The following is a 25,692-nucleotide window of genomic DNA, read 5'->3' on the forward strand; positions in this document are numbered from 1 at the left end:
TTTTAGATACAGGATTTCCCAGTATCCAATTTTGCCTCCACGCTGCAAATATGCAATGCAGAGAACCTATTCATGTGCTGCATGCATTTTGTGGTGCTTCAAAAGCCTTTGAGGCACCACAGAATGCATGTTCCTACTAATGGGGACACAGCATTTATGGTTTATCTTTGCCAACTTTTCCTTCAGCAAATAACATCTAACATTAAATAACAAGGCATTCACCGATACTAGAACCCAACATAAAGGTATCTAGTGGGAATGATTTATTGAGATGTTAATTGAATGAAATTGAATGTTTTAGAGCTGTGTAAGCATTTTCTAACTGATCTTGATGTAAATTTTAAATAAAAAACCCACCTCATTGGCTTTTTATTCAACCTGTCAAAATGATCAGAACTATGTAGGGTCAATAGTGGCTCTAGTCCAGCATCTTAGGTGGGCTACTGTAACCCGCTTTGGCTTTTCTGAAAAACGTGTCCCATTTTTGGGCAAAAAGTTGTTTTCAATGTATTTTCAACCACATCTAGGAATAAATAATTAAATAGATATATCAAATGAATATCACATAAGGTTTGCAAAAACCCACACATTTTATTTTTTCCATAAAATGTTAGGTGTTTCATATATTTTAAGGGTAGGAGGAACAATTATAATTATTTGATGTGACCTTTTTCATAGCAGCAGACCATAGAATTTAAACAAACAGTTATGTTTTGTAGAAGCCAAGTTGTCCAAGGTCACAAAAGCCCAACTCAACCCATTACATGAGTTATACGTATAAGTAAGGGTAAAATTTTTCTTGGCTGATACTGATTATTAAATCAGCTATATCGGCCAATACCAATCCAACAGCTGATACCAGGAATGCAGCCTGGTAGCTGAGAGAGCAGCTTCTTGCCAGTAAGTCTGTGGAGGGGAAAGAGGCGGGGGAGGGAAGGGAGGTGGTGGGGTGCACATCAAAGCCCCCATGGTGAGGGAAGGAGAGAGACAGGGGCAGGAGCTGCCCAGCTCGGGTGGTGAATGGAACCCCAGGGCCAGGGCAGGGCATGGGACAGAGCCGCAGGTGGCTAGTCTAAGGGGAATGGGGGAACATAAAGGTGGGGTGGCTCCTCCCCATGGCTATGTGCCCCCCCAGATTTGTGTGTGGAATGAGGATGAATGCAGACTTCTCACTGTGGACTCAGGACCAGGAGCAGTGCCAGCCTCTTGCCGGGGAGGGGAAGGGGACTAGGTTGGGGATGGGTGTCAAGCCAGCTCAGCCGCACGGTGTGGGTGGCAGCAATGGTGCTGGAAAGTGCAGCTACAGGGGAGCTATGAGAAATTTTGGAGTGGCTATAGCCCTCCCCGAAGCCCTCCCCCCCCGTGTTGCCCCTGCTCAGGGCAGTACACTCTGCTGCCTTTCCCTTGGGAGCCCTGCAGTGTGCGACAGGAAGAAGACATGAAGTCAGCACACGGCTCCGGAGGGAAAGGCAGCAGAGTGGAGTGCCCCTAGAAAGGGCAATGATAGGGGGAGCTTGACGGGCTACAGCCACTCCCCATAGCTCCCTCATAGTCACTACTCCCAGGGCCACCACCTCCCACGCTGTGCAGCTGAGTCTGCCCTGCTCCCAGCCTTGGCCCAGCCCCCCAGTGGAAAAAGGCTAGTACTGCCCCTGGCCCCAAGACCATAGCAGGCATCCCACCCTCACCCTGTGCACAAATCTGGGGGAGCATATGTCCCCCATGCCTCCCCTGGGAGCATACACAGTGGTGGAGAGACACCCTCCCGTGCCCCCTGGACAAGCTGCCCATGGCTCTGTCCTGCTCCCAGGCCTGGGGTGCCATTCACCACCCTGGCTGGGCAATGCCTGCCCCTGCCCCACCCCCTCTGTCACAACTGGGGCCTCAGTCTGCATCCTCACATCCCTTCCCTCCCACAGACTTACCGGCAGGACTCTGCTCTCCAAGCTGCCTGACTGCATTCCTTGTTGCGTGCATGCATATGGCTACATCAGACAAAAAAAGCCAATAATGTTAATTTTCCTTTTATTGGTAACAATCTAACGTGACCAATATATCAATGCACCTCTATGTATAAGTCAGCAAAATTATAAATGACAAATACCACACTAGATCAGATTTAAGTCTATAGATACTGCCCTATGGAACACGCTAAAATCAGGTTTGATGAAGAAGCACAACAACAAAACAAAAATCAAAAGGATCAAAATTGGTATACTGGTGGACAAAATGAGGAGACGGGGTATTCCACCAATCATCTCTTTTCCGAGTCCTTAATTAAGCAAACCAGCCAGGATTAAGTATGAATTTCAGTATTTGACACAAAACCAGGAGGAATGGTACAAGGTTCATTATTATGGTTGGACCCTTGCCACCACTTGGTACCCCTGCATCTACCATAACATCAAGGGGGATTCTCAATATCCTGAGATATTGAAAACTGACTTGACTAGACCAAGCCAATCCCAAAAAAGAGCATAACTAGAGGTGGGTGAGCAGCACCTGCCCTAGATGTTAATGTAGAAAAGGCACCAGAATCACCCCTAACCCCCATCGAGTACACACCCAAGCAGCACTCCCACGCTGGGAACTCCAGACCCAGTTTCTGCTGCTGCTTTGACAGAAACAGCTGGGGCAGGCACAGTATGCACAGAGCAGCTCAGCCAAAACTATGTAGGAGTTCCCAGTATGGGTCAAAGCGATGCCCCCCCAGCCTCTGATCTTGGAGCCATGCATGACCCTCTACCCCACTCTCAGAATAATGTTCCCCTCCTCCCAGTTGGAATCCATGTATACCTGCTAATCAGAATCATGCCCACCCATTCCCCTTTCATCCCCAACAAGGTTCACCCCAGGCACTAACTGCTTGTTATGGCACTATCAAACAAGGATTTAGATGACATCCCCACTTCCTCTGAAACAGCCCTGTAATACAAGTGTGGTTTTCTGTTGTTGCTCCCTCTCATGCCACAACGCTACATCCCCATCTTATTCATCTCTTTTTTTCTGTGTCCTTTTTTTTTCCTCCCATTTTAAACATTAGGAAATCTAGCTTAGCCAGCCAAGGCAGTTTCATTTACAATACTGCTGTGAGCCAGTGTCCAAAAAAGCAGCCAGATGCAATGTCTTAAAAAATTTGCTGCTGTAGTTTGACAGATCTCGGAGGGGCAGATAAGATGGGGTGCTCTGCCTGTTTCTGTCCATAGCATGGGTCCAAGAGTCATCACCACAGACAGAAACCTCATTGTCGATACTTACTTTTTTTTCCCTTTATCTCCTCCTATTTGTTTCTCCCGTTTTGTTTTCAAGGTACCTGGATAAGACCCAACAAGAACAATATTTCCAAAACACTTCAATCAAATTCTCCTTTCCATAAAAGGGACACCATCAACAAGATTATCAAACAGGTTGGGTTTTTTTTTTCTTATAAAATCACTGTAAAGCTAAAAGGAAAAGGAACAAAAGATATGGTTGAAATGAAAGTATTAACACTTTATTTCAAATTCTCTGGTCATTTTCTTCCTTTTGCTTTCTGTATCTTTATTAAAAGGCTAAAAAGATTTTTTTTTTTTTTTTTAATAGTTTGCCACAGCAGGCCAAGGTCTCTGTACTTAAAACTCCAAACCTTGTTTACCTATAACAGGAATATGCTAAATATGACAGAGCCCATTTATTCCACTAACAATAGAATCAGAAAATTAGGGCTGGAAGGGATCCCCAGAGGGTTGACTTGTCCAACCTCCTGTTCAAGGCAGGAATATCCATGTCTAAACTATACTATACAAGGATTCGTCTAGCTTTTCCTTAAAAACCTTCAACAACAGAGTTTCTAAAAGTTCTCTTGGTAACCTGTTCTTGCACTTAACCATTAGGGCTGTGCAAAGCTTTGGTTGCTGATTTGATTCAGAAGAGATTCAACAGCTGAATCTCCAAATCCATCTAGAATCAGGAGACCCATTAATCACTCCAAATAGAATCAGAAGCCTCCAATTAAATTTGGAGAGATTCAACGATTCGGCCATAGACACACCTTTATATTTTTTTCTACATACCTCGAAGCACCAGGCAGCTCATAAACACTGAGATGGTGGGGCGGATGGAGCATCCCATGGGAGCACGGGGCGGGGGGTGGTCTCCAGCACGCTCGGTGGTGGACCCAGAAGTGGACCAGAAGAACTGCTGGTCCACTTCTAGGTCCACTGTGGAGCGTGTGGGGGACCCCGCCCCACAGCTCGGCAATTGGTGCCTCCTGGGTCTGGAAGGGCACCCAGGGTTCCCTCACAGCCGATCACCGAATCAGGGGGCCGCAGGGGGGGTTATTGCTGAGCACATGGGGGGGTTCCCCCGGACTTCTGTGGGATGCTCCATCTGCCCCACCGTCTCAATGTTCACGAGCCACGCCTGGTACCTCGAGGAATGTAGATAAAACATAAAGCTGTGTCTGTGGCCAGATTGTTGATTCTCTGAATCAGAACTGAATCTTCAGATTCAGATTCAGCCGAATCAAATTGGTACAGTGATCTGAATAAGCAAATCGAATCATTGTCCTGCTAATTGGGCCAAATCCAAATCTGAATCCAATACGGCCCACTTCACACACCCCTATTAACCATGTTCATAGCTAATGGCTAGAAAATAGTATTTAGAGGCTTGCTTTTGGGAATTGGCATGTAAGTAAAGTAAATAATGCATTAAAGCAGTGGTCCAGCAAAATGGCAAAAGTTAATAGATTTCTAAAAGTCTGTCTGCAAAAAATGTCCTTCAAGGCCCACTGTGCCCAAAGCCAGTAGATGCACTGGCTGGGTAACTGAAGACTTGTACCACACTGTTCCATAACATGAGATAAGGGACTGCTGCGTTGGTCAGGTCAGAATGCCCAGCTACAGAGCCCTTAGGAGTTCTGGTTTTGGGGAACAGACCAAATTAGGAGGCCCAGTAAAAGCCCAAATTAAGATGTGTGCATGTGATGGGTTTGTGAAACAAAGGAATGTGCTGACAAGACAAACACAGACAGTATGACAACCAAGGGGAGACCAATCAACCATGTCCAGAGATAGAGTCATTAGAGGGGTAGAAAGAATACAAAAAGAGGGATTTTCATAGATTTTATAGACATCAGGGCTGGAAGGGACCTCGGGAGATCATCAAGTCCAGCCCCCTGATTTCAGAGCAGCAAAGGGTCCTGGGGAACCTGAGGCCACCACAGACAGAGGGCTGACTACCAGCCAGTCTCACTGGAGCAGGGGCCTCAGCCTTTGATCTCCAGGCTGCTGACATCTGGCATTCAAGAAAGAACCGCAGGGTGAAGCTCGCATACTGGTCAGATGTACCTTCCCCCTGATGACAGCTCTAGGAGTGGTAGATATAGAATTGTTTACATTAATTTTATCTGTTATCACTGTGTATCAATAAAATTTGCCTGTTATTAAATGGAGGGGTTATGGTTGGTCTGAAGGTTTGGGTCTGCCCAGAACAAGGTATCTGGGTCATAAATCCATTGACAACAACAGTGAGAGAATTTTTCCTAATATCCAACTTAAATTTCCACTGTTGTAATTTAAAAGCTTTGCTTCTTGACCTTCAGCCACTTAAAATAGTCTATCACCATCCTTTTCATAGCCATCCTTCATGATTTGAAGATTGCTATCAAATCTTCCAGTTCTTCCAACCTATTCCAGCAAAACATGTCTTCTAGACCTCAAACTGTTTTCTGTTGCTCTTCACTAGATTCTTTCCAATATGTTACATGTTTTCTTGAAGGGAAGCAGTATCTGCATCAACTTGGTAACTTCTGGTTCAGGTAAACTGTTTCTTTAAAAATGAAATCCAATGCCCATTTTCCAGATGCTGGAGAATGCACCACATTCCTAAGTACTTTTTTCAAATGATCAATTATTTGCACCATAAAACTTTTTGCATTAGTATTAGCCTGAAATTATCTGTCTTCATTCACTAAACACTGTACCTTGTTATGCTTTTGTCTGCTAGATGAAGAGCCATCTGCTATCAGATATCTTTTCCCCCATGTACTTACAGGCTGTGATCAAGACACCCCTTAGTCTTCTTTTTTTGTTCAACTCCTTTAATTTCTCACTCAAAAGCAAGTTTTTCAGACATCAGATCATCCTTGTAGCTCTTTTCTGAAACTTTTCCAATCTGATAACATCACTGTTAAAAGTGTGGACACTGGAAGTGGCCATAATATTCCACTAATGGTTTCACAAATGCTGTATACAGAGGAAATATCACCTCCCTATCTCTAGTCTACATTTCCCAGCTTAAACAAGGATCACATTTGCCATTTCAGCAACCATTTTGTAAGATCATAGCTTAGGATGATATCCACTATGACCTGTAAATCCTTCTCTGAATCACTGTTTTCCAAAATACAGTTCCCTATCCTATATTGTATGTGACCTACATTCTTAGTTCCTAGATCTATGGCATTACATTTTGCTTCATTAAAAGATTTCATCAATTTCATAGGATTAGAATTAGGATTAGTTTAGGATTAGAAGGGACCTTAGCAGATCATTGAGTCCAACCTGCCCTGGGCAGGAAAGAGCGCTGGGGTCAGGTGACCCTAGCCAGGTGCTTGTCCAGTCTCCTCTTAAAGACCTCCAAGGTAGGAGAGAGCATCACCTCCCTTGAAGCCCATTTCAGATTCTGGTAACTCTTACCATAAAGAAATTCTTCCTGATGTCTAATCTAAACCTGCTTTCTGTCAGTTTGCGGCCATTGTTTCTAGTAACTCTAAGGGGTAAACAGGTAAACAGGGCATCTCCTATTCCTTGCTGTCCCTGCCTGATGAATCTGTAGACAGCCAATAGATCCCCTCTCAGCCTTCTCTTGTGAAGGCTGAAGAGAACCAAGTCCCTCTAGCCCTCCTTTGGACCCTCTCAAGGTTTTCCACATCCCTCTTGAAGTGCGGTGCCCAAAACTGAACACAGTACTCCAGCTGCGACCTTGCCAATACTGCATAGAAGGGAAATATCACCTCCCATTCGTGATACACCTGCTAATGAATAGACCTGTTCATGATGCACCTGCTAATGCATGACAGAGTGTGGTTAGCTTTACTGATCACTTCATCGCACTGACAACTTATGTTCATCTTGGGAGTTGACTATGACTCTGAGATTCCTTTCTGCTGCTGTGCTACTGAGATGGAAAGTCCCTCCTGGTCTGTGTCTAGAACAGGAGGGAATGCCCTTGTGGTCTGTCACTGGATGGACCCCCCACACACACCTTGTGATCTAGACCTTGACAGACTGCCCTGTCCTGAGATCCTGACTCAGACAGAAAGCCCACCCCATCCTGTGACTTAGAACCAGAATGAAAACTTGCCACCTTCTGCTATCTAAAACCAGACAGAAAGTCCACCCCCCCTGCGATCTAGAACCCAAAGCCTACCCTGCCCTATAATGTGGAACCAGACAGTCAGTCCACCCTGTCCTGTGCTCTACAACAGGGATGTTCAACCTCAGGTTTGCAGGCCAGATCCAACCCCTGGCACAATGTAATTTAGGCTGTGGGGCTCCACAGGTCCATAAATTAGGTGGCAGGAGAGTGATAGTACTGTTCCCTTACTGTGTAATCTTTGGATCAATAAGAAACTCTGCACACTGTGTACCCAATCTCAGCATGGCACTGAGCCCCCAGGACCCAATCCTAGTATGTGGAGGGAGTGGGAATTTCTGGCCCCCAGGACCAAATCCCAGAGCATGGAGATGGGAGGGAACAAGTGATGCCAGGCCCCTGGGACCCAATTCTAGTGCACTGAGGATGGAGGAGGTGGTGTTGGGCTCTCAGAGTCCAATTATGCTATGCAGGGCAGGGCCCCAGGGCCTGATCAAGTCTTGCAGACAGGCCTCATGCCACTCATCTAGTTTGTGGGGCATAAAGGTTGAGCACCACTGACTTGGAACAAGGCAGGAAGTTGGCCCTTTCTCTGATCTACACCTGGATGGAGTGCCCTTCTCCCATGCTCTAGAATAGGAGGCAGCTCTAGGAGACAGCTCCCCTTCCTCCTGGTTCAGGCAGGAAAGCAGGGAGGCCCCACATCTAATCCATATGTTTGTTCCAAAGATCCCAGGTTACTAAACAATCTAGACTGCTCTGAAGAACTGACACATCAATGCTATTATTCACCAGACCACATGCATGTGTGTAGGGTGACACATGCACAGTTTGCTTCTGGGGAAGTAAGGCATGTAAATCCCTTCTATATGACCACAGACTTCAATATATGACCACCTCCACCTTGCCACAAGCAGCTGGTATGAAAAGACACTGAACTCCAGAAAACTCAGTAATTGTGTCTGGTATACATGTGAGTTTGTCTCAGAGGCTGGTAGGGTAGATGGGTAGGTGAAAAGATCTCTGATGCAAATGAGATGATGGACGGCACATGACTGTCTGAGGAAGGTGGGTGCTTGAAAGTGTTTAGGGTACTTGGTACATGTTAGGTATCTAAGGACAAGGCTGCAGAACTTGGGATTTTCAGAAGACACTGGGTGTTTGCAAGACTGGAAGGACTGGAAAAGGCTGTTGGGAGTAATCTAAGAAGGAAAGAGGTTTAGCTCAGTAGTTAGGAGACAAGTTAGTAGGTATAGTTATGCTACAAGGTGCTGAAGCCAGGTGCCAGCATTATGCCTTTCATCTATCTCTGCTGACTATACCTGCTGCTTGAGTCTCCGTTTGGTATTTCTTTCCCTTCTGTCGTAAGATAGGGGACATGCTGAGAGTGGAGACAGATATATTACAGGACTTTTTGTCTCCAGCAGAGCAGCAGCTACAATGATCCTAAGTGACTAGTAGTAACTACAGCTATTTCTGAAGCCTGGATGAATAAGTGACAGCTTAGCTGCAGCAATGGTAGCCAGGGGTGCCTCAAGTTGTCAGGCTGGTAAAAATGATAATTCCTTATACAATTGACCTGCTCCCAGAGAAAAAAGTTCCTATTTCCTACTGTGTTAGCCTTGCAACAACTAAGGTTGACATCTCTGAATTCTCCTCCATCTTCTGTGTATCATCAATTAAGTCACGGTTCTTTGGGGAGATGTGATCTCTTTTATTAAACCAACTGAGTAGTTGGAAAAAAAGTTCTGTGCCAGCTTTCAGGCACAAATCACCCTTCTTCAAGCATAGGGAGTCTGAAGAAGGGCGATTACACCTGAAAGCTTGTGAAGAACTTTTTTCCAACTACACAGTTGGTCTAATAAAAGATATTGCATGTACCCAAAGAATCTTGTCTGCCTATATCCTTAGACCAACACAGCTACAACCAAAAACCCAGCATCATCCATTAAGTTTTCTGACTTGTAAAAATTGCACAAAACTAGGAAACATCAACACCAGCACTGGAAGAGACAAGGACTACAGTACTAAGTATGTAGCTAGGTATTTCAATCTGTAGTTAGAGTAGCTCTGTAAATAGTTGATTTAAGAAAAAGGCAGTTTGGTTTAATGTGTATTAAGTCCTTATGTTGTTACCCATCACTTAGCACATGAAACACATTAGTCCTGTGCAACAACAGTGAAGACAGAGGTTGAACAGGTCAAAGAAAGCATAATCTAAAGAGAAGAAGGCTTCCCCCAGGTGTTACCAAACACTAATGATGCAGAAGTTGGAAGAGTAGGCTTCAGGCTGAATTTGCATTACTGGCAGATAGAAAAGAAAAAATATCTTTTTATTTTAAACTAAATACACTGGATATGGAAGTCACTGAGAAACAATGAATATGGAATTCTATGATCCTGCTCCTACATGGTCATAGGAGAATCAGATGTTGGGAGTCATTCAAAATTTACTGAAGTAATTGGAAAGATTTCCATTGTTCTCATTAGTCTCTGGAGCATATTCATTTAGAATAAATTTGAAAGTAACTTCAGTGCTCTGCTGTGGTTTCCTGGCCGTTTAAAGATATACTGCTGCTGCTGAAGAGCCCCATAATAGAATTGTCAAGGCACCAGAGTTACTGCTCTAATAGCGTAACTTGTTAAAAAATAACAACTTTAACATACAAAGAATTTAAAAGAATGCATATTTACATTATGCCATTTTTTTAATGGGGAACAGTGCTCCCAGATATGCAATAGTGAAATTCCACAAATAAAAGCTCTGAACATCTCAGAAAGATTAGATTATGGAACAATTTTATGAGCATGAATGTATTATTTACTACTTACTTTACCAGGTTTGTTTGCATCAAAACTGTTTTCTTTAAATTTTTCCTGTAGGGTTTCAGCCAGTCGACAAAGCAAGGCACCATTATCCAGTTTCTCCATGAAAGTTTCTGCTGTTATCTCCCTACCTGAAAAGCAAGAAGAAAATTAACATGGACACAATCTTTGTCAGCAAATGTAATCCTGGATTTGCAAGAATGAAGGCATTAGCCAAAGGCCACTGAAGTCAATGAAAGTCTTTCTACTGACGTAAGTGGGCTTTGAATAAGGCTCTAAATTAATAATTTACATTGTACTTAGCTTTTATCATTTAAGGTGCAGACAGAAGTGCAGCTCCCTGCTGTAACTCAGACTGCTTTGCAGGAAGCATTCTGAGTTACAGTATTACCCCAGACCAAACTGAAGTTCACTGTTGGCTGCAGGAGAGAGGGCAGTCTAGCTGCTGGCTGCCAACTGCAGCCAGTTTCCCCTAACAATGACCCCTCTTCTGTCCCAGTCTGTCCCTGTTTCAGAATAGGAGGAAAGAAAGGGAGGGGAGGAAGCTCATTCTAGGATTTTGCAGCTGCTGGGGGGTGGAGAGAGGCCTCCAATCCACCCACCCCATTCTCCAGCAGGGGCTCAAAAAGCCACAGACCAAACTCCCTCTGCCCCCTTCCCCCCCCCCATTCTGAAAACAGTGATAAGCTGAGAGGCAGCGCAGACAGAAGTTACAAAAGATACTCCGTTTTAAAACATCTTCATCTGACCTCTCATGCAATAAAAGTTCAGATTTTTACCTGATTGGCTGTTTTTGAAGCAGTCTGAAGCCACGCAGTTGTGTTGATCATGGCTATAAACCACTTTCTGTGGCCAGATCAGGTGAAAATTGTCACTTTGGTCTGTGCCCTTAGTCTTTCTGATTCTCTGGCACCGAGACAACATAAGGAAAGAAACATGTTTTCTTTCGGAAGGTGTTTGTTTGACATGAGTGTTCAACCTAACAATCTAGTTTTGTAAGACAACTCTAAATAACATAACAGATTGTGTCAATCCTATTTCACCTATTTTTGACTAAGTAGGAACAAAGTTTTATTTTAGCACTATTAAAATATACCAGATTGACAGCTTAGCAGTATGTTTTATATTTATTTTCATAACAAGTACACATAGGCTGTCAAGTGAAATCTTCCCCCACATGGTCACCTGACAACACTTCTTATTCTCTATGAGCAGAGACCAAGCAGGGAGGAACAGAACGTTTCCATTCAGTGTTAATTTAGGGCTTGATCTTGCTAGGCACCAACAAAATTCTCCACTCAAACACCTCATGCACACAAAGCACCTTATGAGAGCAAAATAAAAAATAATAATAATTTAAGAAATCCCACCCTACAAAGTGCTCAAGAAGTCTATGGGCCAACGAGAGGCAAAGTGCTGCTCGACCTGGTACTGCCTACGGGGGACGACCTAATCGGCGACCTAGTAATCAACGGGAAGCTGGGTGACAGCGACCACGAGCTGATCACCTTCACCATCCGCCGTAAAGCTGGCAAGTCAGTCAGCAACACAGAAGTCCTTGACTTCAGAAAAGCCGACTTTCACAAGCTCAAGAGGCTAGTCAGTCAGGCCCTCAGGGACCATGACCCCAGGGAGATGGGAGTTCAAGAAGAGTGGTTGCTTCTCAAGGAAGCGATCCTCAATGCACAAGCTAAATCTATTCCAACATGGAGGAAAGGCAGCAAGAAGGCACAGCAGCCCTCCTGGCTCTCCAGGGACCTAGCAGACCCCTGCAGCTAAAAAGGAAAGCCTACAAAGGATGGAGGACAGGATTCACCTCCAAGGAGGATTATTCTGCACTGGTCCGGTCCTGCAGGGAGCAAACCAGGAAAGCCAAGGCTGCAACTGAACTCCAACTAGCTTCAGGCATCAAGGACAACAAAAAGTCCTTTTTCAGATATGTGGGGAGCCGGAGGAAAAGCAAGGGCAATGTTGGACCCCTGCTAAACCAGATGGGGCAACTGACAACTGACGCCCAGGAAAAAGCCAACCTATTAAATAGGTACTTTGCGTCAGTCTTTCATCAGTCCCATGGGATGCCCATGCCTGCTATGGGACAGGGAAATCTGGGTGAGGGGGATCCCCTACCCTCCACAAATGCTGACCTCGTGAAGGAACACCTTGAGAAGCTGGATACCTTCAAGTCAGCTGGCCCTGACAATCTGCACCGCAGGGTACTCAAGGAGCTGACGAGTGTCAGAGCCCAGCCCCTGGCACGGATCTTTGAAAACTCCTGGCGCTCTGGTGTAGTGCCCGAAGACTGGAAGAAGGCCAATGTGGTGCCGATCTTCAAGAAAGGGAGGAGAGTGGATCCGGTTAAATACAGGCCCATTAGCCTGACTTCTATCCTGGGGAAGATCCTAGAAAAGTTTATTAAGGAGGCCATCCTTGAGGGACTGGCCCAGGCTAACATCCTAAGGGATAGCCAGCATGGGTTTGTTGTGGGTAGGTCTTGTTTGACCAATCTCATTTCCTTCTATGACCAGATGACCTATCACCTGGACAAGGGAGAAGAGATTGATGTCATATATCTTGATTTCAAAAAAGCTTTTAATCTGGTATCCCATGATCACCTCTTGGCCAAACTGGTCAGTTGTGGCCTTGGTTCCACCACGATCCGCTGACTGAGAAACTGGCTCCGTGGTCAGACCCAGAGGGTTGTGATTGATGGTAGTCACTCATCATGGTGCCCTGTGATCAGTGGGGTCCCTCAAGGCTCTGTCCTGGGACCCATCCTGTTCAACATCTTCATTAATGATGTGGACACTGGAGTCAGGAGTGGACTGGCCAAGTTCACCGATGACAACAAACTTTGGGGCAAAGCATCCACGCCAGAAGATAGGCGGGTGATCCAGGTTGACCTGGACAAGCTCAGCAAATGGGCAGACAAGAACCTGATGGTGTTTAACACCGAAAAATGCAAGGTTCTCCACCTTGGGAGGAAAAACCTGCAGCTTCCTTATAGGCTCAGCAGTGCTACATTGGTTAGCACTACAGAAGAAAGAGACTTGGGGGTCATCATTGACCACAAGATGAACTTGAGCCTGCAATGCGATACTGCGGCTAATAAAGCGATCAAAACGCTGGCTTGCATCCATAGATGCTTCTCGAGCAAATCCCGGGACGTCATTCTCCCCTTGTACTCGGCCTTGGTGAGGCCGCAGCTGGAGTACTGCGTCCAGTTTTGGGCTCCACAATTCAAAAAGGATGTGGAGAAGCTTGAGAGAGTCCAGAGGAGAGCCACGCGCATGATCCGAGGTCAGGAAAACAGATCTTACGATGACAGGCTGAGAGACATGGGACTCTTTAGCCTGGAAAAGTGTAGGCTCAGGGGTGATCTGATGACCACCTATAAGTTTATCGGGGTGACCACCAGGATCTGGGGGAACGTTTGTGTCGGGGAAAACTGAAGGATCGGGCCCCAAGGTCACGGTGGGCCGGGGTGGCAATTAGATACGGACAGGTGGGATTAGCGGCGTAGAGTCTGGAGTTAGGGACTCGGAGCGGGTTGAGAAAAACAGGTGAATTTATTTGACTTACGCTTCAGGCGTAGGCAGAAAGGTCTTCAGTTACAGTTTTGAAACACAAACAAACAGTTAACAACAAAGGGGTCTGTTGGCCCACGAGGTTCAGTCCGAAGACCTAGTCCCAGGGCTGGTCAACAGCTCATAAATGGGGATCACAAACAACAGAAACGAACTGTAACATGGTGATGATGAACCGTGTGACACCAGTCCACAGCAATGGACAAATCGGGTAGTCGAATGAGGAAGCCGAGATCAGTAGCCAGAAGATGATGCAGCGGAGACGTCAGTTGGAGGGATGAGCAGAATCGTAGTTGGTGAAGTAAGCCGAGGTCAATGATCCAGAACCGGGTTAAACAAGGTCCAGAGGGTGATCCGAAATCGTAAGCCGTTAATCAGTTCAAAAGGTAAGTCAGGAGCCAGATGAACGTAGTCAAAACCGCAATACAACGAGTAATACAAAGAACTAAGCCACGGAGCCAAAGGAGGAGATCAATAGGCCCTGAAGCCTGACTCAGAGAACAGTCCCTGCAGCAGCAGCCTCTGTCTCTCGTCCACGCGATCTCCCCCCACACACCACCACCCCGAGGGAGGGGCTCACAGAACTTTTATATCAATTTAGTAGCCAATCAGCGTGCTCTCCGCAGAGAAATTTCTAGTCCGATTACCTCATGTCAGGTTCTGACTGAGCATGCTCTCAGTCAGGAGCTGACACAATCTGAGCATGCGTCTGTGGGGAAAGTAGGTCAACAATGATTGACAGCTCCGCAGGTCACCCAGGGGGCAAGGACTGGGTGAGCCTTGGAAATTTCCACTCACAGCTTCAAACCGCGCATGTCAGTTTAACCTCTTCTGTACTGGCAGCACACACTTAAAAAAAAATTTCCATGACAGTTTGTTCACCAGAGCGCCCCAAGGGATGACGAGGTCGAACGGTCAGAAACTCCTGCAAGACCGTTTCAGGCTGGACATAAGGAAGAATTTCTTTACTGTCCGAGCCCCCAAGGTCTGGAACAGTCTGCCAGCAGAGGTGGTTCAAGCACCTACATTGAACACCTTCAAGAGTAAACTGGATGCTTACCTTGCTGGGATCCTATGACCCCAGCTGACTTCCTGCCCTTTGGGCAGGGGGCTGGACTCGATGATCTCCTGAGGTCCCTTCCAGCCCTAATGTCTATGAAATGTATGCTAAAAAGCAGGGAAGATTAAGGCATCAGCATTCTATTGCCACTACTCAGAGGTTTATAAGTACCAGCAGAGCACTAGCACACCCCAGTTAAAATCCTAATACATTGTCAGGGATTTCCCTAATATGGTATCTTAATTTTCCAAGAGAAGAAATCAAGGTACATCAAATGAGAAGTAGTCTGAAAGGAACAGGAGCATGAGAAACCCACACTGAAAAACACCCATGAAACCCCATGACAGCATTTCTAAATAAAAACTACTTTTTTCCTCTTTCATTTTTTCAGTATTTCTGCTGGACAAAAAATTCCCCAAATGTCCTTTAGGGACAAAAAAAAAAAAATGTCCCACTTCAGTATTCAGTGGTGCCAAGTCACTGCCGTCAAAATAGGATCTAGCCTCAATCTTTGGCCTTTTTAATATTGATAGTTGTTTTTGTAATGTGTATCTTAGTCATTTAGGTACTAGATTAAGATCAACAACTTATTTTACCTAGCCTACTGGACAGCAGTCAGAAATTTTTTTTTTTTTTTTTGCCACTGCCAATTCAGGAAAAGTTAAAACCAGAAACTTCAAGGAAAAAAGACCTCTACTTCATTACCATCCCTATTAGCTCCCGATTTCTTCTTTTAGAAATTGCAGAATTCTTCTTGAGAAAGAAAATAGAGGTTTGTTAACAATTAGAGCAAGGTGACATCTTTGTTAATTAGTTTTGACTCAAAATGGCTTTTTGACCAAAACAACATTGTTGGGGGTTTTTCTTTTTTGCACTCAAAAGTTTTAAAACCCAATTTGTCTGTACTTGTAAAAAGGATGGGGGGTTTTTATTTATAAAAAAAAAATCCTACTCATTTTTCACATCTCTCTCTTCCAATTGCTAGGCAAAAATGAGAAAAAGTAGATTTAAAAAAAAAAATGGTCGTGCTTTTTTACTTTCTCAAAATAAAAAGAGAGGGAGAAGTAAAAGAAACAATCCTATTCATTTCAGGAAACGCTTGTATTAAACCAGCTCCAAAATAATTGAGGTAAACAAGAATATAAAGTACAAATCTACAACATTTAATGTTGAGCTTATGCACTGGCAATCAGGGTCAGTTACTAATGAGGAGGAAGCTGCAGTGCAAACAATAATAACCAAAAGCGAAAAATAATCAAAAGGATAATGCAGTAGGATGGAATTGACTATCCCTTTGAAAGTTATTGGGTAGTTTGACAATACTGTACCAAACTTCAGGCAAGCAATCCCCAATCTTCATTGTGTAGGTTAAAACCAAAGATGAATACAATACCTTTATGTGATCTCCAAATACACACCTCTTCTAGCTCATATTAAATCTGATATTTCTAATACATTTATACTTCCAAGAACATCTGTTTAACTTGAAGACTTTTTTCCCTTTCATTTTTATCCTCCATTCCCTCCACTGTATATTTTACATTGTAGCCCCTAGTGTACTTAATGACTTCTGCAGGTGGCAGAAGAGCAGTAGCAGAACTGCAAGTGCTTGTCACAATGGTAGCTTATGCACAACTGACATTATTTTAGTAGTGCATGTAAGTCAGCTGGAGCCAAAAATGAAATTAATAGCCCCCAGATACAAAAAGTGAGCATCCCAGCACCTTAATACCTTCACCAACATGTTGGCCTACATTTTCTGTTATGAATAATGAAAAATATTTTCAATTTTCCTCCCTTTGACTTTTGCCAAAAGGTATGAAACGATCAGAAAACTAATATAAAGAATGGCCACACTATACAAGTTGTTTTATTTTTAAAAGTCATTATTATATTTTAATAAAATGTAGATCTCCATTTAAAATATTTTATATCATAATGGAAAGGTTTATTTTTAGATACTGAGTCCTTTCAATTTTCTTACATAAAACAATTGTAGTTCTAAATGCTTATGCCGTCCTAAAATGTATAGATATATCTTATTCTGCTATTATTGTTAAGGCAATAAAAATCAAACCTATTCACTTATTAAGCAGCAACAGTTTTCTATCTTGTATTGCCATTTAACAATACACAGACATTATTTTAATGCTAAATTGCATTAGCAGTTTGATCATTGCATTTTGCACATTAAGCTGAACGTTTTAGCTCTGCTGCCTTTTATGGATGCTGAAAGAATGAGTTTTGCATTGAACATCTGTATCTAATGAAAAATATATTAGGTGTCAGCTTTCAATTCGCTGTATTTTATGGCTCCAAAAGGTGGCATTTCTTTGCTAAAACAGACACCCTGACATATTTAACAGTTGAAATGTATTGATTCAAACAAGAATAATGTTCATAGCCTAAGGGGAAAAAAATGGCTTCATACATTTGGATGGAAAAAACATTAAACTACATTAAAAAAAAAAAAAAACCCCTCTAAAAGGACCATAATTACAAAAAAGCAGTTGCAATGGTTTTGTAAGATGGTAATAGCACTGTATAATTTTAAAAACTGATGCTAAAGTGTAAAAATAAACAGGAAAATAAACTCCATCCCTAATTTTGCAACTGTTGCTTTTCCATTTCTTTATCGGGATTATTTGTGCATGGATTAGAATTGCTTACATAAATGAATGTTGCTGGATCTATGTCATGATTCAACTATACGTTTTTGTTGACTGATGTACCAAAAATACCTTAGTGCAGGACTGGCCAACTTCTGAGGGGTTGGGGGCCACAGACACCCAGTTCACATCCATGCTATATGCCTCTTCCCAAGCAGCACTGTGTCCTGTGTCCCCCTCCTCCCAACTGCCACACTACATAGTGAACAACCCCCACCATGCTGCACATGGATCTAGGGTCATGGATCTAACTGCTTGCACGTTCCTCCCAACCCACAGGCTGTACTTCCTCATGGCATTGCTAGGAATGGAAGTAAAAAATGGAAGCAGAAGGATGGATGGGGAGCCTAGAGACTATGGCAGCAGCATCAGTTGAGCAATCTGGGTAGAGGCACCTGGACTGGGAGCCCCAGGACCACCCCTCAGGGACCACAAGCAGCCCATAGACCACCAGCTGGACAGCAGTGCATGTGGAATCAACCAACTATTGTCAAGGCCGCAGTGCTCTTTTCATAAACCTACAGCAGTGCAGACTCATTAAACTTTGATAACTCTCATTCATATGGCAACAGGGTTTGGCAACTATGGTTTGCAGGCTGTATTCAGCCCATAGAGACATTGGGTCTGGCCCACAGATATGGAGCTCTGGCAGCATTCAGCACACAGTGGTGGGGAGAAGTGACAGTGGCGGATGCTTCCGTCATTCTGCAGCAGTGAGAAGTGGCAGCAGGGGGAGCTTCCCCTGTGCTGTAGTAAGGAGAAATGGTGGCGGCAGCTAGGTCCTTCTGTTCGCCTGCCCACAGCTTCTGACCCACGCTGCACCATTCTGGTGTAGAACAGCACCTTAGAACAGGGGCTTTCAGTTGGGGGTACGATTGCTGACTAGCTGCCGGAGGACCCCCATTCATCAACTGGCTGCCGGGGTACCCCAACCAAAAAAGGTTGAAAACCAGTGCCTTAGAACAATGAGTGCTTGTACACGTGAGGGGGGGTAAGTCCTTTAGGGTTGCCTTCTATGCCTCCTAAACTGAAGCACTCAATTTTTAATTGAAAACCTAACGTTTAAATTTAGGGGTTTCCGTCACTGTTACAGCAAGGGGCCAGGTCCTTTTTTTTTTTTTTTTTTTTGGAGGAGCCTGCCTGCAGCTGGGGGCAAGCTGCTAACGGGCTGAGGACCCCTGAGCTGTGGAGGGTCCTGTTCCTTCCATCCATGGCAGCAGTGCCCCCTGAGGACAACCAGGCAGGCTGCTAGCACGCCAGGTGCTGCCCCAGCTCAGAGGCAGCACCCAGCCGGATCCGACTCTTTCCTGATCCGGAGGTAGCACCCAGGCCACTAGCAGCTTGCACAGATGGCCCTAGGGGGCACTGCACCAGTGCCATGGAGAGAAGGACCAGGGCCCCCTGGTGAGGCTGCATCTGGAGCACTGCATCTATTTCTGGGCTCCACAATTTAGGAAGGATGTGGAGAAGCTTGAGAGAGTCCAGAGGAGAGCCACGCACATGATCAGAGGGCAAGAGAACAGGCTTTATGAAGACTCATCAGCTGGAAGCACAGGCTCATGAACTTGGTGGCATTTTATATGTACATAAGGGGAAGTGCATAAGGATCTGCGAGAATGTCTGTTCACCAGACAACCCCAGGGGATGACAATGTCCAACAGTCACAAACTCCTGCAAGACCGTTTCAGGCTGGACATAAGGAAAAACTTCTTTACTGTCCAAGCCCCCAAGGCCTGGAACAGACTGCCCACAGAGGTGCTGCAAGTGTCCTACCCTGGACACTTTCAAGAAACGTCTGGACGTTTATCATGCTGGGATCCTTTGACCCTAGCTGACTTCCTGCCTCTTGGGCAGGGGGCTGGACCCGATGATCTTGCGAGGTCCTTTCCAGCCCTAATGTCTATGAAATCTATGAATGGGCCACTCGTTACTTCTTCCTTCACGAGGCGCCTGCCCACTGAGGCCAATCCTTTTTTTCTGCAGAGCCTGTCCACCTCTCCTGTGGCCAAGGGGAAAGCTGACTAATAGCTGCAACGTATCTTTGCAAACTGAACTCCATCAGGGTGTAATTTAGTTTGCAACAATGCAAACTCATTTTAAATCCCCAAAACTTCTGCACGTGTAGAGCATGATGCCATTAAGCCACACAAAGCAACATTTTTGCCAGGTGTACATGGCAATGGCGCCACATGTACAAGCATCCAGTAGGATCACTGAAGCCCGGGGGAAACAATCCAACCAAAGTTGACAGAAAAGTTGGGATCTGAAGCATGGAAAATTGTCAAAACAAGAAGATACAGTCCTAGTCTTAAAAACCACAAGGCTTGGGAGGTTCATAGGAACTCACAGAGAAGCAGGGACAAAAGAAGTGCAAGTAAGAGAAAAGGAAAAGTGTCTGATTGTGCAAATAAATGAAGGTCAAAAGAAGCTGATCTGGAGGAACAGAAGAGGCTTTTCATGATTTGCTGGAGAAGCTGTGAGCTGCAGAAGAGGGAGGATGCTGAGGGAAGATGCTGGACACTTAGAGGATCCTGACATAAATCCAGCAAGTATAAGTAGCTCTGGCTGAAACCACGTTATAAAAAGCCTGGTCACATTAACAACTAGCACTAATCAAAGTCACTATTTTCTCAATCAAAATGTGAAGTATTAAGAAAAATTGAAAATATTAACTTGTTAAACTGTGAAAGTTTTGAACACTTTCATTAGCAGCCATATGTTGAGGAAAAAAACAACAAAATACCTATGGAGGCAAAATAAAATATAAGTAAATTAAGTGATGCGAGATGGGAAAATATCTAACTGGTCTATACTACAAAGTTTTGCCAGCTTTACTATGGCTATCAGAACTATATAAAAAATGAATATCCCTAACCAGCATAGCTGTGCCAGCAATCACTTCACTCTCACCTTCTGGATATATGGTAGGAGGATATTCATTTGTCTCTTTTGCAGGGATATCATGTTGTGTATTTTGTACAACTAGAACAGACAAGCTATATATTGTGTTGCGTTGTTTTAAAAGGTTACGGGAAAGCTATATAGAACAAGAACACTGACTTCTGCATACAAGGACAGTGCCAGCATGCTGATGTAATGTTAGTATAGTGTGACTTTACTAACCCCTGTGCTCAGCTCATAAGTATGCCCAGTAAGGTTTGAAAAGCTTACGAAAAGTCCCATGAAACTGAGCATTTGTAAAATTGATAAAATATGCTGTGCTTTCCCTCCTATCATGGCCCCTGAGTGCTTCATAAGCATTACAGGAAGCTCACATGCTAAAAAAACTCAAAGCCTGTAAGTTATTTTTATTAACAAATGCCTACAACACAACTAGTTGAGCTTTCCTATTAAAATTGTCATTCCAGGAATCCCTGGATGGAGCACAGCAGGGTAGGGCTAAGGAGAACCACCAACTAATACAGTGTCAGCATTAAAGTAACAACAGTTAAAGTAACAACATTATGTCAGCACCAATAATGCTGGAGCTCTGCAGCAACTCCTGAACAGTTGGTTCAATACCAACTGTTCAGGAGTCGCTACAAAGCTCCGCCATTAAATTCTATTTGTGGTCTACCGTGGCTCAGAATTGGCAGCCTAGATTCATACCTGGAAAGGCAGAAATTTCAATACCTTTTGAATCCTAGCAGGAGTAACTAGGCATGGAAGTTATTCTTTACTAGAGATTACCTACTGGAACAGAAGCCTGGTAACACAACCAGTTTGAGAGAAGTACAGGTGCCTCATCCCTGTTTCAGACTTGGCACAGAGGCTCTCCATTCCCAATAAGCTCCTTCTGCATTTATCCAGAGTGTAGGAGGAAGAGGTTGCGTAGCAACTATGCAAAGCTCTTATATGGGCATGCTTAACTTTAACCACACAATGATCCCTTTTCAAAATACATAGCTGGCATTGCAGCCTAAATAGCCAGATTTTCAGGAGCTCATGACACTCAAATGCTGACCTCCAATTTGAAAATATGGTCATAATCTCACAATGGGAACTGCCGAGTGCTCAGTACTTGCGAAAACCTAGATCCACTCATTGGTCAGAGCACGTGAAAAAACTCTCATTGTTATTGCAGAATATATAATAACTATAAGGGGCAATGTAAAGTCAAGAATATTTTATGAGAATAGGCAATGAAAGTGTATTTAAGAGCCATGAAACAAAAATCATTACTAAAAACCCTGAATCCACATAGAAGCATACTATATACCCATATGTGAGCTACAAATATTTAACAGGAAAAATGTACAAATCTTCCAGTCTCTACTCAAGAGAATTGAAACCATTCTTCCTTCCTCCACTGAACCTCTTCTTCCTTCTCTCCCCCCCCATTATGAAACAATCTAAGAACTCAAAAACAGTGACTGTTTTGACTGTTGGAATACTTCCTTTGGGAATTTAGCAATCCCTCTGCCTCCTCCACACACTTTATTCTGGATGTTTATTTATACATGTGTAATGAATATGCAGCCACCTCCATGCAGATGCTGTGGGGTCAATGGAAATCTCCCTGTGAGACACTCTGACCATCATGCTGCTTAGACATAATTGTACAGATAATAAGCCAAATGCACACCAGGCAATCAAAATCAACTTGAAAGCAGTCTTCCTGCTGAATCAAGGCAAAGTTAAGGCAAAACGTCTTAGAGTTAAATGGTCAAAACCCAACTTTGTTTTGTATGTGTACACAGCCCTCAAGTTTCCAAATTTCCCATCAACCTGAGATTACTTATTCTAGTTGCAGTGCCTAATTCTTCCAATCTAATGTCAAGACTTTTATTTATTTTAATGATCTCATCTGGCATATTGTCATGTTTCAAGTTTGTAATTATGATCTCAAAAAATTCCGTATAACTAGGTGTAAAATTACGCTCATCTAAATTTCCACTGATAATCAGCATTGGGTATGATGTATTTCCCTCTGTAGAAAAACCCCTAGACATACATCTTCACCAACCAGATCAACCATAAAAGATTCAGACCACAAGCTTGCATAAAATATCCTTTTTCTGTTTGTTAAAAAAAAAAAAAAAAAAAAAAAAAATGTATCATGGTTGGAGACAAGTGTCCCTGATTATCATGCACCCTAAATGGTACACAATGCAAATGAATGAACAAGAGCCAGGTGAAACAAGATGTAACCTAATTCAGCCAGATAAAAAAACCTTAGTTGAGTAGCCAATTTTTAAAAACACTGACCCGATTCTTCTTTCTGGTGTAAAGCAGGGCTGATCTGATGTCAAAGGTTTATCTGAATAAGGACAATTAGGAAAAGTATTCCAAATTAATGTTAAAGTATATTATTTAAATTATATTAAATCCCTGTGTAAACATTTATTCAGAATTAAAGTAGATTTAATTTGGTTTAGCTCAATTGACTTTCGAAGTGAATTAAACTAAATCAAATTAAGGTCACTTTAATTCTGAATAAGAGCATCTATGCAGAGATTTAATATATTTTAAATAACCTACTTTAACTTCAGAATTTTAGTAAGCTTGGATTCATTTTCTGAGTATCTCTATGTAGTCAAGTCCTGAGAAATGAATGAGGGTCCATTTGTGGAAAAAATGAGAGAATGTGTTAACCTGTTGAATAGTACGTGCTGCTTAATAAAAGAAAAGATGCATTCTCACAACACCATTGAGAAGGTTCACAGTTTGATGTGCACTTGAAAAAATAAGATTTTGAATGATGCTTGTTATTTCAGAGTCTTCTGGTGGTGGAGACTTTCTAGCTGAAAAGAGACCTAATTCTTGATCCTGTCAGTGTGAGAGCTCTGTCTTACCACATGCAATTAAGTTTCCATCTCATTTCATTACAGATTAGTACTTTCTTCTTTAATAGTGAACTAGTATGTTTAGTGTTGAATCCATACATAGCTTCTTGTGACTTAAATGTAAACAAAACAGAAAACTAGCATAGTAGCAAAAGGAGGTGAAGAGTAAGGAATTCTAGATTTTTGTCTCCTCTCTGGCACTTTAGGTTTCGAATTTCCCGTAAAGTTCAATGCAAGTGCCATGCGAAGAAGACTTGAAGGATCAATCCCTTCTTTGTGACTTTTGGGTATTACTTCATTTTGTTGTGTCTTTATTTTCCTCAATGGCAGAACAAAATGACCATTGTTTTAATGTCCCACAAGAAGGGACTATGCTGCATGTTCCTGAGTGCCACCTACTGACACTTAATTTTCAGCCATTCCTTGTCATAATACTTGCCTTCACTTAGAAAATGTTGCAAAGTGAATGCTAATAAAGAGTTTGGGGTTAAGCAAATGAAGCAGATATACTGGATTATTACACGATACTATCTTTGAGAAGATTTAAATACAGCTTTCATCAGAAAATGCCTTGCCTCACCTATATGGACCTCAAAAAACTACATCTTGAGTTTGACTTAATGAACTATTTAATCTAAATTCTCCCCTGAGCTTCTCAAAGAAGGAGTTCTATGCATACTCAAGATAAATGAATATTATTATTATTTGTAGCTTAGCAGAGCTTTGAGCCTCATTCATGGACCAGGCCCCGATGTACTGGGTGCTGCTTAAATACAAAAAAAAGATAATTCCCTGCTCCAAAAACCTATAGTCTCTCTAAATTGAATCATCTTAAGTTGTACAGACCAAAAGACCTTTGTTTTCCTTTTAAGTACATGCATTCACTGTATTTTTAAGATGATACAAATATTTAGCATATTGAGCACTTGCAACTTTTCTAGCTGTGCAACATTTAAACATTGATAAAAACATTTCTGTCTCTGTAATCACATGCAAAAATAGATGATAGGGAAAGTTCTGGTGCACAAACATGGAACCACTAGCCTGACATATTCACACATTTAAAGCCAATTGTATAATTTGTCAAAGCTGAACTAACTGGATTTCCACTGAAGAATATAAGCCAAACTAAATTTGAGGTTTCTAATTTGGTCCATTTTTACATTGGGCACAACCATACACTCGAATTGGAAAATAACGGAACTGTGTATTTTTCTTATGCTTTTTTTTTTTTTTAAACTTCTTGTCCCTGCTTTCCCAAAACTGTGTCTTGAACCAAGAGTAAAAATGGAACACTCATGACACAAAACAATACACCTAGAAAGTAATAAGGAATTGAAACAAAAAGCATAGGGGCTGGAATAGAAGCTATGTTAATATTTCGGCACTTCATAGCCCTATTGGTTAACCAATATCTGGGGTCTTCCCAGGTGAGAAACTGATTGATTACACAAATCAAGTACTTCTGTGACAAAATCTTGATAAATTGCCAAGTCCTGCTTCCGAAAACACAGTTGGAACAGCAGCCCATACCCTTGTTCACCTTCCAAGCCTGCCTTTCCAGCAAGTCCTATATCCCAAGGAGCTCTGACTCTTCCCTTTCTTATGGACCATACATTACACTGCTTCTCTCACTATCCCTTGCTATCTGGTCGGTGTCTATCTTGTAGCCCGGGATGTATACAACTGCAATCAATCAATACCCAAGCTCCTGTATTTGCAATCAGTCCACTAAGAAAAACCTTTCATTCACGTGGTTTCCAATCAGCTTTGTCTGTATGCCGTGCCTTGCCTTGGGCAGCAGTTCTCCATCAATTCAGCAACTGTTTTACAAAAGGACATTTAACTGCCCCTGTTAATTCATTCTGTTTTGCATGAATGAGAGATGGTTAGTCCTGCATTGATCTCAATGAGGTCTGTAATTGATCAAAGACATGTGATGGCAGACATTAACTGAAGCATACAGAAGAACACAAAATGAACTCAGTGGAAAAATAACCAGTAAGGACCAAGTTCATAGGAATACTGCCTAAGTAAAGTGGATGCATGCTATTTTTGAGACATTTTTGACCTAGTTGATAGCTACATTATTTAAAGGTAGCCATTCAGCTATTCTATCAGAGAGGGAAAACAATCTGGAAAACAGTATTTTCTGCTGACTTGAGGGACAAAGTGTTACCTTACCAGGAAGTGTGATATATCTCAATGATTGCATTTTAATTGAGAAAGGTTATCTTACCCAGAAGGTTTGTGAGCCACAGGGCTAAGTCCTCTTTCATCGGTAACAAATTGGCCTCATGTCTGCTGGCCAGCCATTGGCTGTATTGATGCATGTCAGAGAGCCCAGGCCCACGTGCCTTTGGGCTTAGAGCAGTGCACATTGTTTACCCACTTGTCGTACCTGTTTT

At 43.0% G+C, this 25,692-nt stretch overlaps 1 protein-coding gene across 2 annotated transcripts in view; it reads right to left on the bottom strand.

The window, feature by feature from the left end:
* Positions 1-25,692, bottom strand: part of GAS2 (growth arrest specific 2) — a 172,026-nt gene that overhangs the window by 132,484 nt on the left and 13,850 nt on the right. For both annotated transcript variants that reach the window (XM_090032841.1, XM_090032840.1), the window contains exons 2-3: positions 25,524-25,685; positions 10,192-10,316 (exon numbers count right to left, since the gene is read on the bottom strand). In XM_090032841.1, the coding sequence (XP_089888967.1) occupies positions 10,192-10,316; positions 25,524-25,665 (267 nt within the window). In that variant the 5' untranslated portion in view covers positions 25,666-25,685. The remainder of the gene's footprint in view (positions 1-10,191; positions 10,317-25,523; positions 25,686-25,692) is intronic.

Source organism: Crocodylus siamensis, chromosome 2 (assembly GCF_052110815.1).
Source record: "Crocodylus siamensis isolate JL-2025a chromosome 2, ASM5211081v1, whole genome shotgun sequence".
NCBI classification, from domain to species: Eukaryota; Metazoa; Chordata; order Crocodylia; family Crocodylidae; genus Crocodylus; species Crocodylus siamensis.